Here is a 20,497-nt window from a genome sequence, read left to right on the forward strand (position 1 = left end):
TTTAAAGTTGACAGTGTGGGGACTTTTTATTACAGGTTTTACGGTAATTGAAAATTGAAATCTTAATGCTAATGCTTTGAAATCTGAGGATGTCCAGAGATTCAGACACTTGAAAGATCTCAAATTGTATATTTATGCGAAAAAGTTTTTTTTTTCATTTTAGAATACGTAACTGAGATTTGAAGTGTCCTAGTTCATTTTAAATGTTCCAGGCTATTTTTGAAGAATTTTAAATTCCAGATTTTTTTTCTAGAAGTTGACCTTCAACCGCTAAATCAAAAAAATCCGGACAAATATTTTTTGGGTTTTTAATACAATTGACATTAAAAAAATGCTTTTGGCAGGACTAAAAACAATAATAATCACAGAAAAAATAATTTTCCTGACTTTTGGGCTTCGGTTTATGACAGATAAAAAAAACAAAAAATAGGAAGAGGACAAGAAAGGAGGAAGGAAACGTGACAATTGGATGGGTGGTAGAGAATTTATCAAAATTGAAGCACAGGAAAAAATGGCATGGATCTTGAAAGAAAAGCTACAGAATTGGGCTAGTTTTCAATATATACCGTAAAACCTCTAATAGAAGAGCTCTTTAACTTTTAACTTTGAGTTCTATTATCTCGATACCTGTAGAACCTATCAAAAAGGTGTAAACTGATAAATTGTTTATCATAATATCTAATATTTTATCAGTTGACAGGTTTTTGATATCTCTTACAAGTAATGTTAGATTGGCTCAAAGTGAACATGTCGGCCGCTATACATAGTGTTGTACTTGATGCTAGGGTTACCTGAATAAACGACTAATATTAGAGTCAGGTGAGAAAAAAAAAAGAAAAAAAAAGAAAAGAGAAAGATGAAAAAAAACTAGTTCAGATAACATAGGAGAGTTAAGGATGTGAAAGATATGCACAAGGAGAAAAAAGGGAAAAGCTTCCAGAATAGCAAAAAATTTTAGGAACATTTCTGAGCAACAAGCGGAAGATTGAAAAGCAGTATTGTTTTTAATTGGTTCTTCGGAGTTTTCTGTTTGAAAGGACCTGGAATTTCGAAAACTTGACGATTTTCTTGAAATAAAACTAGTTTTTGAACCTGATATTAAAGATTTATAGCTTATTTGGTACCAGAAAATTAGAAAAAAAACAAATCCATCAAGAAAAGCATCAACACATTTAAAGCCTAAAATTAGAAAATTCCAGAAAGACTTTTCCAGAACTTTCCAAATTCTGCAAAAAGTCACATGCCCTTTCGCTTATCCAAAAACCAAAACTCAACCTTTCAAAAAAAAGTTATCCTAATCTGATTTTTAAGACATTTTGATTCAATTTTCAGCCTCTCCTCCACCCCCAACTCTTGCTGAAAGTCACAGAATAAAAACACCTGTTTAATTTTTTTTTTCGTGTCCCAAAATTGTGATTTTTTTAGCTCAAGAACATCAAAAGAAAGGGATCAGGTGAAAAAATAGAAAAAGGGATGAAAATACGGAAAGTATTTTGAAAAAAAATTATGTAGTTTCCCAGAATGGAAGTGGGCGGAGAGCCTGAAAATGAAATGATTTTAGAATTTTTGATAAAGAAAAAAAGTGATAAGGATAATGTTAAGAATCAAAAGATGGAGGAAGAATATGCAAGATCTGAAAAAAAGGCCACTAATCTTATAAAAATGAGGTCTGATTCATAAAGAAGACAAACTATGAAAACCAGAAAGATTAACAATTTCAATGAAAAAAGAAAATTGCAAAAAAAAGGAATTTCCCGAAAATTGTCTCCGACCAAAGTGCACAGAGGTTATAGATCAGGATCACTTGTTATCGGAAATTTAATTTATTTTTATTTCCGAACCCAAAAAGTTCATTTCCGAATTAAAGGAAAGTTATAATTCTCTTGTTGGCTTTTGTAGAATTTCCAGATGAAAAATCCATCAAGTCCAATTGCAGAAAGTGTTAGGAGGGCTGGAAAAAAGAAGTTGAAAATTGCTTACCGTAAAACCTCAACTTTGAGCTCAATTTTCTTGGCTCCTATCAGAGATATCTAAAATGTGTTAACTGATAAAATGTTGGTGATATTATGATAAACAATTTATCAGTTGACAACTTTTTCATATCTTTGACAGGAACCGAAATATTTCGCATCAAAGTTACATACCAAAACCAGCTCCTACGCCCAACAACTGCATTGGAACTCCAGCCAAAAGAATTTTAGTTGGCGGCTCACAAGAATTCTCATAGACACTCTGACGAGCGTCTTCACTACGTCGGGCTTTTCTCTAAATTTCAAAAAATACGAAAAACAAAATCTAGACTCCCTACCAAACGATGCTCCACCACCACCAGCTCGTCAATAATCACATTTTTGCTTGATGGTTCGATGGAAACCCTAAAATGGTGAAGAATCGGGGGATTGAAAAGAGGGAAGACTTTTGAAAATGGAAACCTTTCAAACGCGAGATGCTCACATTCCAGAGTTCTATCCGAGCAACACGACCAGGGGAGAGTGAAGAGGCGTCTGGAACATTGGATAAAAGGGAAATTTCAAAATTAGTCTCCGATACGAAATTTTTGTTCTTAAATTTTTTCTACTTTCACAATAAAATGGCAAAATTGAAAAATTTTTAACTTTTATAATCACCTCATCAGGAAATTTTTTCTGAAGTTTTCAGTGAAAACAAATGCAAGTTGTTCAAATTTTTGCAATATTATTAAAAAATAGCATAGAAAACCAAAAATGATTTGAAAATCCAAAAATTAACTAGAAATTTAAAAATGGTCTAGAAATCCAAATTAGCCAAAACGTGAAAATTAGGTCATGACCTATAAAATTCGAAAATCTCTGTCATGACCTAGAAACCTCAATGAACTAGGTCATGGCCTAAAATTTCCTAAAATCTTGGTGATGACCTAAAAATCCAAAACTGTAGGTCGTGACCTAAAAAGTTCAAAAATCCAAAAAAAAAGAGATTATGACCTTGAACTCCTGAAAAACTGCAGATTTTTTGAGATTTTCAAACTTTCAAGTTTCGTACAAAATTTGTAAAAAGTATTTCCAAGGTCGATTTCCATTTTTGGAAAACAGTTTTGAAAAGTTTACCAATGTTTGGAATCTTGAAAAAATAATTTTTTGTAATTTTCAAGATTTTTCCAGGTGATTTATCTTTGACCTGATTGCATTCAATAATCCCAAACTTCAAAAACTACAGTAATTCGAGAAAGTATGGGCGGAGCCTGGGGCGTGTGTGGGGCTCATTTTGAAGCGTAGGGCGAGATCCCGAAAATTCAAACATTTGAAAGATTCCAAAAATTCCAAAAAATCCAAAAATTCAAAAAAATCGTATGATTCGAAATCTCAAACCCAGATTTCTCACCGTGTCTCATCAATGTAATCCTCATCCAGCATCGTGTAGTAATACCAAGACGCCCATGGATTTCCTAGAGAAATTGAAGTTTGATTCCAGGAAATATCACTGGAAAGAGGGACACCACAACATTTGGTGGCTTGCTGATACTTGTGAAGCGTCTAAAACATTGAAATTTGGGTTCCTAAGCCATGACGAAGAATCTCAAAACCTTCATTCCTTTCTCTGATTTACTTTCCAGTACACTCAAAAACTCTTTCTGGAAATTTTCATCTGTGGGATTGGAAATCGAGTTGTAAACTCCAAAAGTGACCCCAAGAACCAATAATAGACCGAGGAAATTGATTGAATTGGAAATTATCATCGTTTTGAGAGATTCTGAAAATTACGGCCATATTTCTGGAAATCAGATGAAGTTTCTAACTTTGTCTAGTCATCACTGAAGTCAAAATTCCTAGCAAAACTGAAAATCCGCAGACGAAGGGAAGAGATGAAGTCATGAAATTTGTAAGGGATCCAAGAAGCAATCTGGAATCTTGAAAATTAGGCCTTGGCCTAGAAATCCAAAAATTAGGCCTTGGCCTAAAAATCCAATTTAGGCCATGACCTGGATTTAGAAATATGTGTGGCAAGTTTAGAAATGCAAAGTTCAAAACCCACCGATTCCGAAAAACCGGATGAAGAACTGCACAAAACGCCAAGGTACTCAGAATTTGAAGAAAGATAATAGCATTTTTTAAGTGACGATGGATTTTCAAATATTCTGAACTTATATCTGAAATTTTAAATTGCGTAAATTGGGTTCGTAAATCACAAAATCTGACTTTGATTAGACATTTTTTACCATAGAAAGTTTAGGATGTTGAGTGAAAAGATTGAATAAAATTCAGACCCAATTTGCCAGCAGATTTAAAACGTATTTTTATCGGGATTAGAAACCACGTCTCGAAGAAAATCCGGGTTATCTCTTGGGTTCAAGCCAATGGGTCAGAAATCGCGCCCCAGTAAACGTGAAATTTTAGAAAAAATTCGCTGCTGAATTATGTGGCTGAGAATCAAACTTTTAAACGTTGGACGAAAAAATTACGCGTTGAAACTTGTTGATTAAAACTAATTAGGTCAAATCCACGTCATCTTTGAAATTATTAAATTTCTTCTGACCTAAAAGTTATTTGGGGCGCGTTTTTTTAACCGTTGGCTTGAACCCAAGTGGGTTATCAAAGTCTAGTGGAGTTATCTGGAATTTTCTGATAGACCGAGTTTCTGAAAATCTGGGATACAAATAATTCGATTTTCTGGAAATCTGAAGTTTTGAGGTTTTGAGATTATGAGGTTTTGAGATTCTCTGAGATTCCGAGATTCTGAGATTCTGAGATTCTGAGATTCTGAGATTCTGAGATTCTGAGCTTCTGAGATTCTGAGCTTCTGAGATTCTGAGATTCTGAGATTCCGAGATTCTGAGATTCTGAGATTCTGAGATTCTGAGATTCTGAGATTCTGAGATTCTGAGATTCTGAGATTCTGTGATTCTGAGATTCTGAGATTCTGAGATTCTGAGATTCTGAGATTCTGAGATTCTGAGATTCTGAGATTCTGAGATTCTGAGATTCTGAGATTCTGAGATTCTGGGATCTTGAAATTCTGAAATTCTGGGATTCTGAGATTTTAAGGTTCTGAAATTCTGAGATTCTGAGATTTTGAAGTTCTGAGATTCTGAGATTCTAAGATTCTGAAATTCTGAGATTCTAAAATTCTAAGATTCTTAAATTTCGGAGTAATGAAACTTTCAATTCTGAAACTCCGGTACTGTGAAACTTTCTCGGAACCCAAGAATCTCGAAATTCAAAATTCCTATATTTAATTTTTAAAAATTCTAAAACCTAAAAGACAATTGTTTTTTAATATTGATATTCGGAAATTCCAAAATCCTCACAAGCTGAATTCCGTGGATCTTAGATTCCGAGGCTTTTTTCCAAGATTTCCAGATCCTGAAGTTCTGAAATCTTGAATGCTGGTTACTGTATTAAAAATTGGGTCCCTCAAATTCTAGTTTTGACATAAAAAGTACACAAAAAATCTTTCCGGTTGTCAGCATCATTCCCCCCCCCCTCCAAAAAAAGAAGACATCTGATCGCCTAAACGATCCCCCCTATTCGTAAAATTCGCTTTCTTGTCTCCATCCAATTGCTTCGGGATGATGATGATGGTTTATTTTATCCTGTTGAACACAAATGTCTCTCTTTTCATCTCCTCCTCTCCATTGTTAATTCGAAGACGGTTAAAAAAAGAGACAGAGAAAAAGTAAAAAGAAGAAGAAGACGTCAAATGTCTCTCTCCGGATGAACAAGAGACACACAAAGTGGGTTAAATAGGTCGTCAAGTTGACAACTGTTTGGCTTTTCCTCTCTTTTTACCTGTCGCACCTTTGTATATTTATTTTGGAATCGAGGAAGAAAAGAGAGGAAGGACATTAAATGAGATTTACTTTCTTGTTCGAATGACTATTCAACAAACCAACCACACCTTGAATTTCATTGGTTTCTCGTTTTTTGTCGGACATCCTGGATATGGGTATTCCTAGGGTCCTTAGATCTTTGATTCAACAGATCAGAAATTGCAAAGTACTGTAATTCTGAAGGCCCGAGGTCACATTTTTACTCTAACAGAAGCCCACCATGAACATGCTTCTTTGAGCTCAATTATCTCAGTTACAGATAAGAAATATCAAAATAAGTAAACTGATAAAATATTTATCCTACTGTCACCTATATTTTATCAGTTGTCTCTTTTTCGCAATCTTTCAAAGGAACCAACATAATTGAGCTCAAAGTGGGAGCGGCTGAGCTACTCGGTTGGCGCCGCTGGCTGCGCTGCGGCTGCGCCACTTCTGTACTTGCATACTTAGAGCTTAATTATCTTGACTCCGGTAAGAGATATCAAAAATCTGTCAACTGATAAAATATTCATCATAATATCACCAATATTTTATCAATAGACAGATTTTTGAAATATTTCACAGGAAATGAGATTATTGTGCTCGTAATGCAGTAGTCAATATTTTAAGACTTGTTGAATTTCAAAATTTCGGAAAAGTCTGAAAATTCTGAAAATCCGTATTCATATAGAAGTTCTGGAATCCATAACTCTTAAATTGCGAGATTCGATTTACTCTAAATATTCGGAAAATTCTGGAGTTCAAAAAGTTTTGTTTTTGTAATTTTTGCAAAGGTTTCTCAACTAGCAAAATTAGAAAACCATGTTAAAATGACCTAAAAAAGCACACTGGGTAAATATTATGCTATTTCTAGGTCATGGAGGTTTGTGGCCTAAAAACTAAACTTGCGAAAGTTAGACCACCACGTTACAATGGTTTAGAAAACACACCAGGTGAATATCAAATTATTGCTAGCACATAAAAGTTGGTGGCCTAAAAAAACTCAAATTTCAAAAGTTAGGTCCCCATGGTAAATGGCCTAGAAGGCACAACAGGTTATACCACATTCCAAGTTTCGACTCTTGCTTCCTAGACTCTAAGATTCTTCAATCCTAGAGTCCGGGAGTCTTAGGTCCATCCAATTCCAAATTTCCCTTCTGTTATCTTTTCCGCTAACTGATCATCGAAAACCAAATCATATGTCTGCCTGAAGATACGAGAATAAATGAAATAGAAATTAAAAAGTATGTCACCACCAGGAATTCTTCAAGTGGAATCAAATCTCTCTTGTCTTCACAGTTTCTTTTTCTTCTTTCCAGGAGGCAATCAGAGGGATTCTCCTTCCTCTCGACCTCCTCGTTTTGTCTTCTTCTTCTTTTAATTTTTGACCCCGTTACATTTTGTCCTTTTTCTTGCTTGTCTCCAGAATTCATTATGAAAATTGCGTGATTATTCAAGAAGAAGAGATAATCGTCTCATAGATTTTTGTGTATGTACTTTCTTTCGAAAACTTCTTTTGTTGTGTCGAAGAGAGGATTACGGTAGATTATCCCATTTTCCGCGGTTATGTCACACAAAATTCGTCTTCCGATGAGAATCAGAAGAGGTGTTCCTTCCGTGTTTCTTAAGTTTTGTGTTTCAGACTTTTGAAAATTTCAGAATATAGAGAATCTAGAATATTGAGATCAGAATCTCAGAATCTTAGAATCTTAGAATCTCAGAATCTCGGAATTTCGGAATCTCAAAATCTTAGAATTTTAGTATTTCGAATTCTCTAAATTTCACGAATTTTAGAAAGAATTTCTAATTTATGATCGAAATTTATAATCAATATCTCCGATCTAATTCGATTATCTTTTGTTCGAAAGATTTCTTCGAAGTTCAGAATCTCAGAATTTCAACATCTGGAAATCTGAGAATCTTAGAATCTCAGAATCTCAGAATCTCAGAATCTCAGAATCTCAGAATCTCAGAATCTCAGAATCTCAGAATCTCAGAATCTCAGAATCTCAGAATCTCAGGATCTCAGAATCTCAGAATCTCAGAATCTCAGAGTTGCAGATTTTCTGGATTTCTGCGTTTTTGATTTTTGGAATCTCCCAATTTTAAATATTCAGAATTTGGAAACACTGACCCAAGTTTTGTCAAATTTCTGTGATTTTGGAGTTTTGGAACTCCCGAACTTTGAAGTGTAAGAATCTCCTATTTTTGGAGAATTTTAGACAAATTCTAGAATTTCGAAACCTTGAAATAACAATATCAAGAAATCTCGGAATTTCTAGCTCCTGAGTTTGGCAAATAAATCGGCGCTACAAGAGGATACCAGTCTATTTAGGGGTATCAAATCCACTATTAGGGGTCACAATATCCGATTTTTAAAGGTATTTCGTATTCCCAAACTATGGGTTTCGTACCCCAATGACATCCAAAATTTATGTACCCTCCAAATAATGGGCCCCGGTTTTTTAGAAAATTCGAAGCATCTTTCCAGAATTCCAATATTTCCCTTCCAACTTATCATGTCCAACAACTCCTCTCCTTTGAATCTATGCCCATCTTTTGCCCATTATTCCTTTTTAATATCTTTTCTCAATTGCTACATATATACCTATTCATTCGTTCTTCTTCTTCTTTACGTCTTCCTAAATCTTTTTCAAATCGTTCATCCGACAATGAATTCAACATAAAACAACGACATCCCGAGAGAGAATAGGGCTTCCGTTTATTTTCCTTTTTCTCTCTCATTTTCTCTTTTCGAACAATGATTGATTTCCAAGATTTACACCTGGATGTGTGTTTTGAAATGTCTTACTTTTCATTATTTATTGTTTCTGGGTAGGCTTGAGACTGGGATTCTGTAAAAGTTAAAATCAGAAATTTTAGATTTTTTTAATTTTCATCCTTTTTTAAAAATTTGTTTAAACTCATAATTCTCCAACATACGAACTATCAAATCTCCGGCTTATATGGTTTTTTAAACTTCTGCTTTTTTCCTATTTTGATTATTGAAACATTAAACGATAAACAATTTATCAGTTGACAACTTTTGTGTATCTTCTACAGAAAACCAGATGTATGGTTTCAAAGTTGACAGCGTGGGGCGACACAGGTTTCAATTTTCGCCACCAGGCGTAATACTTTTTTTCATTTGAAATTGTTGAATGAATTTTTCTTACTGTCAATTTTTCAAGATCTGAACTTTTGGATTTATTTCTTGTGCATCTAAATTTGAAAGACTTTTGAATGTCTGATATTTCTGTTCCTCCTATTTCTGACATATTGGCTTTTTTTGGGATATTGAGAATTTTTGAAAATGTATGTAACTTTCGAAAAATTCTCAACAATAAAATTCAAAACTTTCAGGATTCCACGAATTCAAATATCCAAATCTAACTAAAATTCTCAAAAAAATTTAAATTCTCAACATTTTTGAATCCTCAGAATATCTTATCCCCGAATCTTTGTATTTGAACATTTTAACAAATTACCATTAAGCCTGAAATAGAAACACTGTCAAGTTTGAGCTAATTTTTCTCGGCTCTTATGCATGCAAGATATCAGAAATGTGTCAACCAATAAATTGTTTGTGATCTTCTGATAAACATTTTATCAGTTAACAACTTTTTGATGGTTTTCACAGGAACCGAGATAAATTGGGTCAAACTTTACAGGTCCTACGGTAATTTTGGAATTTCGGAACATTCCTAATTTCTCTTTTTTTTTGATTATCAAGTTAATATACTGTATCACTTCTCTCGATTTTCCCAGAACATCATCAGAATCTTGAACTCCCTCTCACAGTCTAGTGTCAGTTCCATGTTTCAATCGTCGTTCGCTCCTCTTTTCGAATCGTTACGGTCCATTATTCATGTTCGTGGCAATCCGTTTAGTTCGTTTTCACATCCGTGTACTATTAACAAAAAAAGGCGTCACCCACATCTCCCCTAGTTGAGACATCTTCATTCCGTCGGAGAAAGTGCAGAAATTGAAAATCGTCTCTTTCTTTTTTTCGGAAAGCGATAGTAGTTCTCACCCTCAGGAAATCCAGTATATTCGAGACATGTATGTCAGACAATTGACTCTTTTTTTTTTGGCTGGCGTCCGAAATGAAATGAAAATGAGAGAGATGGAAAAAGGAGAAGAATACCCTTTTACTTCCAAAAAACAGCTTACCGAGAAAGAGAGAGAGAGATGGAGACAGAGAAAATTGAGATGTCCGGGTGTGTGTTCACAGTCCATTCACGGCATATGTGGCTTTATTACTATTGGAAACATTTTGGAAACAGCCTGACATGCCTTCGGCGCAGTTTATAGCTAGCTATGCTTTTTGGTATTAACCAAACTTTGAGTTAAAGAGACCCTAAATAATGCCACCCAAACCACCAACTTTTAGCCAATATATTTCGTTTCCTATAAAAGGTATCAAGAAATGGTCAACTGATATAAAATGTTTATCATAACATCAAAAATATTTTGCCAGCTGACCACTTTTTGATATCTTTCACGGGTTCCGAGATAAACTGCCTCAAAGGTAAAAGTTAGGTGATCATTCGATTAAGAGTGCCTACGCTAACTGTACATTTCTGTTCGTTTTGAAAATTCAGTAATTTCCAAGAGCAAGAAATTCCAAGTATTCAAATATTCCAAGAAGTACCGGAAGTTTTAAAATCCTAAAAATTTTCCTATTTTTTCGTATTTTAGCCCGGAAATTATTGAAATTCTTAAGACCTTAATATTTTGGATTCTGAGCTTCGGAACTTTCCAAAAGTTGTATTTAAAGATTTGTTTATTTTCAAAGTTCCGACTTTCAAAATTTTGGAAAGACCCTAGAATAAGCGGTTTACTCGGTCCCTATAATAGATTTTAAAAATATCTCAACTGGTAAATATTGTTGATATTGTGATAAATAATTTATCAGTTGACAAGATTTTGTTATCTCTCATAACAATCGAGATAATTCATCTTAAAGTGCATGCAGACGATGGGGTTCTATTAGAGCAAATATGGTACCCCCAATAATCGATTCGACATATTCTAAAGTTCCAATTATCAGTTTTGGTTAATTTTGAGATTATCTACACTCTTATAATCAGAAATCTCCCATTCCTCTCTTCATCAAAACCAAAGAAAAAACTAGAATATTTTTTCTTGTCTCACTTTCCCTTTCATTTCGGTTTTTGGTTTTCTTTTTTCCTCACTGATAGTCGGTTATCAGTTATCCATGAACGCTTATCGCTTGCCAGTGTCAAAATGAAGCTTCTCTTTTTCTTCTTCTTCTTCTTCTCTTCTTCTTCTTCTTCCTTGCTTGCGCGGGAATTCAAAAACATGTCTTCACCTCATAAAAATGTCACAATAATGGTTATGGATTATGGAGTCACCTTTTTTTTGAAACGGAGATTTCCAAAGAATTACAATTTCAAGATTTTTCCGGTTTTTTTGGAGACAGGAATGAGTCAGAACGTAGAAAAGTTATCCAGTTTTGTTATCAAATCGAGGGATTATTTATTTATTTTAGAAGAACAGATTGCCCCATTAAACACGGATGATTTATTAATCATCTCGGTTTCGTGTGGATGATCATTTTTTGATGATTTTCTAATGGCTTTTCAGTTTTTTTATTTAAGTGATGATTATCAAGGAATGTTGAAATATTAGGAAATCATAAGGATTTAGGATTTATAGATTCAGAATCTGAGATTCTTGGATTCTGCATTGTCTTTTTCGTATTTTCAAATTTAACTTGATTTTTATTTTGAAATTTATAAGTTCTGAGGATCGAAGCCAATTTCTTAAAAGATAAGTTTTAAAATTCTTGACCTTCTGAAATCGAGAATTTCGAAATTGCCAATAATTTCCAAAATTCTAGATTCCTATTACTCAAATTATTTCAGATTGTTAGAATATTATCTCAGAATTTCAGAATCATGATTATAGGACTTCTGAATTTTGGATTTCTTGAAATTTAAAAAATCGATATCTCAGGTTTTCAGAATCTCAAAATATCGGAATTCCAGAATTTTGAACATCTCAGAATCTCAAAATTTTGGAATATGAGATTCTCAGAATCTCAGAATTTCAGAACCTGAGAATCTCAGAATCTCGGAATCACCGGACCCTAGATGTTCAGAATCTCAGAATCTCGGAATCACCGGACCCTAGAGGTTCAGAATCTAGAATCTCGGAACCTCGAAATCTTAGAATCTCAGAATCTCCAAATTCCAGAATTTAGAATTTCCTGAATCTCAGAATCTCAGAATCTCAGAGTCTCAGAACCTCAGAATCTCAGAATCACATGCTCTTAGAATCTCAGAATCTCAAAATCTCAGAATCTCAGAATCTCGAAATCTCAAAATCTCAGAATCTCGAAATCTCGAAATCTCAGAATCTCAGAATCTCAGAATCTCAGAATCTCAGAATCTCAGAATCTCAGAATCTCAGAATCTCAGAATCTCAGAATCTCAGAATCTCAGAATCTCAGAATCTCAGAATCTCAGAATCTCAGAATCTCAGAATCTCAGAATCTCAGAATCTCAGAATCTCAGAATCTCAGAATCTCAGAATCTCAGAACCTTAGAACCCCAAAAACCCAGAATCTCAGAACCTCAGAATCTCAGAATCTCAGAATCTCAGAATCTCAGAATCTCAGAATCTCAAAATTTCAAAAACCGTAGAAATCCTGAATCTATCTGTGTGTCTGTCTGTCCTTGATCACTGATGACCAATATATTCTTGACCAGGCATTTTTCAAGTTTTTTTGTTGGTCTCCTTCACAATCCAGACACACCCCAACCACAGAACATTCAGAAATTTGTATGTGTGTTCCTCTTTATGTAACCATTTCTCCAAATTCTTCTTTCGCCTTCTCCTTATTTCCAAAACTTTGGGAAGTACTCTTATCCCTTCTCCTTCTTCTGTCAAGTGCCTTTAATTCTTATTCTCGAGACATGTATGTCCCTTTTCTATCTCTTCTTCCCGAACATGTTCTTCTTCTTCTTCTGTATGTTATAAACTGGATAAGCTTGTCTCTTGTTTCTCCCGAAAAGGATGGCTTCCTTTCCCCATCGGGGCGTTTCCTTTTATCACGCATCCCAAAAACGACCCCCCTCTGGTCTATGTATGACATACTCAGCTACTGACCACTTTCCGCTTTCTCCCCCCCCCCCCTTTTTCTTGATTTTTTCGACATTTTTGTGGATAGGTTGGAACCTTTTTTCTTGTCTGGCCACTTTTTTCTTGATTTTTTGAACTCCTTTTTGAGACTGTAGTTTGTAGTTTGTAGTTTATTTTCCTTTAAGTCTTGGTGCGTGGGTTACTGTCCCCAAAGGTTCTCTTTCCAACGTTCGACTCTGCAGCTTAATTTTTTTTTCTTGATTTTTTGATTTCTTTATTGAGACTGTAGTTTGTTGTTTTTTTTGCCAACTGGGTTACTGTAGCCAGTCTCCAAGGTTTTTCTAGAAGTTTTGACCTTGTTGCTCATAACCGGATTTCGTAATTTTTTCTAAACTCAAAAGATTTGAAAACTGTTTTTGAAGTTGTGCATGCCTCAAGTTTTATTCTAGGATTACTGTTACACTTGTGAGCTACAGTAATCCTATTTTTCTGAAGTTCTCCTTTGTTCTGTTTCCAACCTGAGATTCTGTTCTGTTTCCAACCTGAGACACATACAAATTTCTGAATGTTCTGAGGTTGGGGTGTGTCTGGATTGTGAAGGAGACCAACAAAAAAATTTGAAAAATGCCTGGTCAAGAATATATTGGTCATCAGTGATCAAGGACAGACAGACACACAGATAGATTCAGGGTTTCTACGGTTTTTGAAATTTTGAGATTCTGAGATTCTGAGATTCTGAAATTCTGAGACTCTGAGATTCTGAGATTCTGAGATTCTGAGATTCTGAGATTCTGAAACTTTGAAATTCTGAATTTCTGAGATTCCGAGATTCTGGGATTTTTGGACTCCAGGATTCTAGGATTCTAACGGATTCTAGGATTCTTGTAAAATTCAGAGGCTCAAAGTTCAAGCTATTCAGACGGGTTTGGAGATTATAATTTTTTGAAATTTAATGATCATAAAATTTTGAAATTCTGCCAAATAAAAAACTCATCATACACCTCATCCACTTTCTCTTCCTGCCGTTTCAGATCGTTATCACTTTGAACCCCCCGCAAAACTTTTCCTTTTTTCCCCTTTTCCCCATATCTCGATTTCTCTCCTCTATCCTCGTTTTTTTCCAGATGCGGCGGCTTTGTGCCATCCTGCCAATTCTCCTACTATCCAATTTTTGGCCAACGGTTGACGGTTTAAATTATAAATGTCACAATGATCAGGTTAGGTTTTGACATTTCAAGGAGTTGAAAATTTGAGATCAGAGGTACCAGAAATGGTACCTACTACTAGAAGCCCATTAACCATCCAATTTAAGTTCAATTATCTCGGTTCTTATCGGAGGTATCAAAAATCTGTCAACTGATAAATCATTTATCATATTCTCGTCAATATTTTATCACTTAAAACTTTTTCGATACATTTTGAAAGAACAGAGATAATCAAACTCAAAAATATATAGGCTTCTTGAATTTCAATAAAAAGTCAAAACTTAAACTTCCAGGTCCTAGTAGTCCAGTCATTCGGAAATGACACAATTCGAATGCATTGTCAGCGGCTGGATTTGTGTGGATATCAAAAATTGAAGTGTGATTATGATGAGCTACAACCACAATGTGGTGGAAAACTCAACTTTGTGGCACATGTCAACCAAAAGGGATCTACTGCCCCGTAAGTTGGGAATTGTGATTTTCTGGAATTTCAGGATCATCTTTTTGAAAATTCGAAAATTTGAATTTCCAATTTTCAAATTGCCATGTTCTAACTTTTCTCAATTCTCCAATTTTGAAGTTCTAAAGTTTTTTTAGAATTAAGATTCCAATAATCAAAAAATGTAATTAATTACCATACTTTCTCTAACAGAAGCTCATCTTATACCTTGACTTTGAGCTCAATTATCCTACTTCCTGTTAAAGATATTAAAAATCTGCCAACTGATAAAATGTTGATAATAATATCACCAATACTTTGTCTGTTGACACTTTTTTGATATATTTTACAGGAACTGAGATAATTGAGCTCAAAGTGTGAGGTGTGATTCTATGTATATTAGAGCAACAGCAGTAACTTCATGATTTTCTCATTTCTCCCCTTTTTTCAGAGTAGAGCACACCTGCTGTAATCTGTTTAACCCTCGATCACATGGCTCAATTCCTACGCATATAGGAAACGATTGCTTCATTTACGAACTCCCCGATGGATCGTCAAACGGAAAGAAAGTGGATCCAGCGCCAGCCGATGATGCTCCATACGCCGTTTTGAAGGTTTGAATTTAAAAGTTCAAAACTTTATTTTTCCAACATTTTATCTCTCCCAAAATTTTTAGAATACCCTGAATGCTCTGAAGGCCCATCCTATATGTTTTCTTTGAGCTTAATTATCTCGGTTTCTGTCAAAGATATAAAAATGCTATAAACTGATAAAATGCTGGTAAGATTATGATAAACATTTTATCAGTTGACCTCTTTTTGATATCTTTTACAGGAACCGAGATAATTGAGCTCAAAGTTAACATATATGACTTCTTGCTTCCTTAGCTAAGCTACAAAGTTCAAAAACATTCGTAAATCCTTCAGAACCCAGCCGAGATACCTGAACAATTCGACGGTGTTACGGGATATCGTCTTCGTCTCTTCCTTCTCAAAAATAAATCGCCACCCACGCTTCTCGTCAAAGGAATCGAACGTCGCCTGTAAGTGTGTGTTTCTTGAAAAGAGAAATCCTTTTTCTGTCACTTTCATTATCGGAATGTTGCAGAGAAGGATACCGAGTGACCATCTGTCGGCCGAGATGTACTTCATACGATAAGGTCGTCAACGATAATGAGGTTAGAAATGGGAAAACGAAATTCGGTAGAAAATGACAGAAGGGAAAGTTATGAAACGGTTATTGGAGACATCCGGACAAGTAAACACTCTAATAGAAGGGCTCCCTAACTTTTCTTTTTGAGCCAATTTATCTCGGTTCCTATAAAAATATTCATGTGGTTGATAACATGATAAACATTTTGTCAGTGAACACATTCAATTTGGAATTTCTGAATTTTCAAACTTTCGAATTTTCCAATTTTCGAGTTCCCAAATTTTCGAATTCCCAAGTTTTCGAGCTCCCAAATGTCATATTCCCATCATAAATCCAATTTCCAGGGAACCCCAGAAAGCGAGTGGAAGGCCATCTCCTGGAGCTCATGGAGCTCATCCTCCTGGTCCACATGGGCTCGTCACGCATTCAACAAGGCAGCTGCTGAAAGTGGAGGATCCGCTGACAGAATCCGTACCAGAATGCCAATTGGAGAGAAGGCTACTGCAGCTGGAGTACCCACCGGAGCAGCTGGATCTGACAAAAACAATATCAACATTCACGTAGAATCAAATGGAAATAACAACAACTCATTTGGAGGAAACGGAAGTGGAGAGAAGAATGGATCCGGTGAGAATGGTTTGAATAGAGAAGGATCCGGAGCCAATGGAGGAGCTGGAGCCGATGGAGCCGGAGCTGGGAGATCAGGAGCCGGTGCCGGAGCCGATGGAGCTGCTGGAGCCGGAGCCGGAACTCATGGAAATATCAACATTACCGTACACACAGATGGAAAGTCTGGAGGGAACGCCGTGGCTGTTGCCAATGCCAATGTTACAGTTAATGGAGCAAATGGAAAGGTGGATACCACTGGTACTGGTGCGTCTGGAAACGGAGCAGCAGGCGGTAACGGAGGAAATGGAGGTCACGGAGATTCCGGAGATTCTAGAGACGCCAAGAAGGACAAGGATCATGGAAAGGGCAAAGGCAAGGGAGATGGAGATGGAGATTCAGACGGAGGAGCTGGAAATGGATCTGGAAATGGATCTGGAAAGGATAAGGGTGATGGAAACGGAGATTCCGATGGCAACGGTAACGGATCAGGAGGATCCGGAGGATCTGGCGACAAAAAACCAAAACCAGCTGGAGAATGGGATGATGGAGATGGAGATGATGATGAATCTGGAAAAGGAACAGGATCTAATGAAGCTGGAAATGGAAAAGGTGGAGATGGCGATGGAGATGGATCCAAGGGAGCCGGAGGATCAGGTGGCAAGCCAGATGGAAACATCAAGATCAATATTCACTCGCCAGATGATAATGATCTCCTTGAGAAGGATGAAAATGGTCCGGGAGGAAATGGAAAGGGAGATGGAGACAAGGATGGTGGAGCTGGAGGCGCTGGAGGATCCGATAAAGACGGCGGAGATGGAAATGGAGGATCCGACAAAGACGGCGGAGCTGGTGGAGATGGAAATGGCGATAAGGATGGAAATGGCAACGGAAACGGCAACGGACTCACCGATGGTGGAGATGGAAATGGAGGATCCAAAAATGGACCAAGAGACAATGATGGAAATGGCGACGGGAACAAAGAAACCGGAGCTGGTGGAAATGGAAATGGCGATGAAAATGGAAACGGAGCTGGAGCTGGTGGAAATGGAAACGGAGACGGAAATGGAGGATCCAATCGACCAAATGGAAATGGTGCTGGAGGAGACGGAAACGGAACCGAAGCTCGTGAGGGCGGAGATGGAAATGGAGGATCCAATGGAGGATCAAATGGATCAGGAGACAAGGGAGCCGGCGCTGGTGGAAAAGGAAAAGGAGATGGATCTGTAGGCGATAAGTATGACAAAGGATCTGGTGGCGCTGGAGGAGATAAGGATGGAAAAGGAGCTGGTGGATCTGGAGCCGACAAGGATGGAAATGGCGGAAACGGAAAAAGCAATAAGGGAGACAAAGATGGAAATGGCAAAGGATCTGACAAGGACAAAAACGGAAAAGACGGAGCTGGAAAGGCCGGAAATGGAGACAAGGATGGTAAAGGAGGCAAAAAAGATGACTCTGGAAAGGACGGAGCCGGATCTGGAAAAGATAAAGATGCTGGAAAAGGAAAGGGAGCAGGAGACAAGGATAAGAAGGGAGGAGCTGGTGCTGGAGGCAAAGGAGCTGGAGGTGCCGGAGCTGGAGGAAAAGGAGCCGGAGCTGGAGCTGCTGCAGCCGGAAAGGGCACTGGCGGAGGTGATGACGATGATGATGTGGATGTTACTGACGTCGAGGTAGGAACCAAGCCACTGACTGGAAACACGCTCAAGGAGCTTCTCGCAAAACTTCCGAATGAGACGGCGGATAAGGATTTGGGGTAGGTTTTGATTGGGGACCTGATCCTTGGGATCCTCGACTCTAGGGGTTCAACAATGTTTTTTCTATTTTCAGCAACGGCGATGAACTCACCAACGCTAGCTTGAACCGTAACCAGCATGCCGAAGGCAGCACTGGAACAGCACCTGGAACATCTGCAGCAGCCGCAAGTGCTCCAGATACGACTGGAGGAACTGGAGGAACTGGAACTACCGCAAATGCCGCTAATACCGGAGGTGGGACAACCGGATCAGGAGCAACGTCATCTGGAACCACAGAGAGCGGATCGACTGGATCCACAGGAGGCTCCGGATCCACAGGAGGCTCCGGATCCACAGGAAGCGGATCCACAGGCACGGGAGCTTCTGCCGCACAGCTCAAAGATCAGCAGTGGCTGCTGACACTCCAGCTGCTGCTGCTGCCGATGCTGTCGCTGCTGATGCTGCTGGAGGTGGAGGTGCTGGCGGAGGTGGAAGATCCAATTGCTTCTCAGCCGACAGTCTTGTAACTACAGTAACCGGACAAAAGAGAATGGATGAATTGCAAATTGGAGATTACGTTCTAGTTCCATCAGCTGGAAACGTGCTGAAATACGAGCGAGTGGAGATGTTCTATCATAGAGAGCCGAAGACCCGAACGAATTTCGTTGTGATTTTCACAAAGAGCGGAAAGAAATTGTCATTGACTGGACGACATTTGTTGCCTGTGGCTGAGTGTAGTCAGGTTGAGAAGTATACAATGAATCCAGATGGAATTGATGCGGCTATGAGGGAATCGAAATATGCGGAGAAGGCAAAGAAGGGAGAGTGTGTGCTGTCGATTGATGCTTCTGGAGATGTCATCGCTGATGAGATTGTTAGGGTGAGTTGAATTTTTGGATTCTTGGACTCATGATTTTTGGATTTTTTGAATATTGGGATTTTTGAATTCTTGACTTCCTAGACTCTTGGATTCTTGGATTCTTGGATTCTGGGATCCTTCGATTCCTAGATTCTTAGATTCCTAGATTCCTATATTCTTGGATTTATGGGTCTTGGGATTTTTGGATTCTTGGATTCTTGGATTCTTGGATTCTTGGATTCTTGGATTCTTGGATTCTTGGATTTTTGGATTCTTGGATTCTTGGATTCTTGGATTCTTGGATTCTTGGATTCTTGGATTCTTGGATTCTTGGATCCTTCGATTCCTAGATTCTTAGATTCCTAGATTCCTAGATTCCTATATTCTTGGATTCTTGGATTCTTGGATTCTTGGATTCTTGGATTCTTGGATTCTTGGATTCTTAGACTCTTGGACTCTTGGATTCTTAGACTCTTGGAGTCTTGGATTCATAGGCTTTTCGAATCTTCCAATCTTAAATTTTCAGATCGGCCGAATGACCAGCACCGGAATCTATTCTCCAATGACCGTTGAAGGAAGTTTGATCGTTGATGGAGTACTGTCATCCTGCTTCTCTCATCTGGAATCTCATTCAGCTCATAAGCTGATCTTCGACTTCCTCTACTACGTATACCACGCGTTTGGTCTTCTGAATAGTGAGTTTTCTCGAGATTTTTGAATTTTTAAGAATCTCAATTTTCAGCCAACCACGTGGAACTTCAACCCATCCCAACATTCGTCAGTTTTGCTCAATATCTCTCAAAAACCGTGTTGCCATTCTCATAAACTATCCAAGTTCCGCCCAATTAATCAATTTAATTTAATAACTTTTGAGCCTCACTAATTTAGAATACATAATTTATTAATTTATTTAATTGTCTTTCAAATTTTGTTTTCTCTCCCGGGTATTTTAACCCAACAATTGTCATCATCTAATATTTAATAATTTTTGCAATAATTTCCCATGTTTCGCCCGAGTGAAAATTCTCGAAATAATGTGTTCCCATCCCATCCCTCCCCATACAACCTTCCCCCATTCAGCATACGTGTTCATTTCTTTTTGCCTGTTTTCCGATTTAGATGTTGGTAATAATTATGATTTTATTTCCACTTCTCAAATAAATTATTGAAGCCCTTTCTTTTTTGAAATTTACAACTACAGAATACGTTTCCCGAACTTCATCAACGGTACACATGGTCTCTGGGTTGTAGCTTGACGCGAAACGGGCGGGAAGATAACGTTGGAAAATGGTCATCCACATGGCACGGTCCTGAACACATTTAGATTATTATGTCATTGAATAGTGCTTGAAATAAGCTTCAAAAAAGAATTCGTGGGCTAGAAAAAAATCAAGAAAAAAATTAGGTCATGACCTAGAAAAAAGTAGGTCGTTACCTAGAAAAAAAGGCTCTTTCCGGGAAGAACGGTCCCAATGTTCCGATAACGGTCCCAATGTTCCGATAACGGTCCCATTGTTCCGATAACGGTCCCAGCGTTGGGACAACGGTCCCAAGGGTACGACAACGGTCCCAACCAGGCTTAACTTTGAAACCCTATTGGAAACATCG

The 20,497-nt window shown here is 37.3% G+C and overlaps 2 protein-coding genes across 2 annotated transcripts; one reads left to right on the top strand and one right to left on the bottom strand.

The window, feature by feature from the left end:
- Positions 1 to 1,850: 1,850 nt before the first annotated feature.
- CBG00719 lies at positions 1,851 to 3,788 on the bottom strand (the record flags this gene model as incomplete). Its single annotated transcript, XM_045241897.1, has 6 exons — positions 1,851 to 1,951; positions 2,145 to 2,265; positions 2,309 to 2,504; positions 3,361 to 3,512; positions 3,563 to 3,729; positions 3,776 to 3,788. The coding sequence occupies 6 exons, from the start codon at positions 3,786 to 3,788 to the stop codon at positions 1,851 to 1,853; spliced, it is 750 nt and encodes a 249-aa protein (XP_045091591.1).
- A 10,231-nt stretch (positions 3,789 to 14,019) lies between these two features.
- Cbr-qua-1 lies at positions 14,020 to 19,714 on the top strand (the record flags this gene model as incomplete). Its single annotated transcript, XM_045241898.1, is given in 11 exon segments — positions 14,020 to 14,112; positions 14,394 to 14,560; positions 14,991 to 15,153; positions 15,466 to 15,581; positions 15,647 to 15,716; positions 15,964 to 18,050; positions 18,125 to 18,272; positions 18,286 to 18,439; positions 18,459 to 18,910; positions 19,416 to 19,584; positions 19,632 to 19,714. 11 exon segments carry the CDS (start codon positions 14,020 to 14,022, stop codon positions 19,712 to 19,714), a joined length of 3,702 nt encoding a protein of 1,233 aa, XP_045091592.1.
- Between the last annotated feature and the right edge of the window lie 783 nt (positions 19,715 to 20,497).

The sequence above is a fragment of the Caenorhabditis briggsae genome (assembly GCF_000004555.2).
Source record: "Caenorhabditis briggsae complete genome, chrII, whole genome shotgun sequence".
NCBI lineage: Eukaryota > Metazoa > Nematoda > Chromadorea > Rhabditida > Rhabditidae > Caenorhabditis > Caenorhabditis briggsae.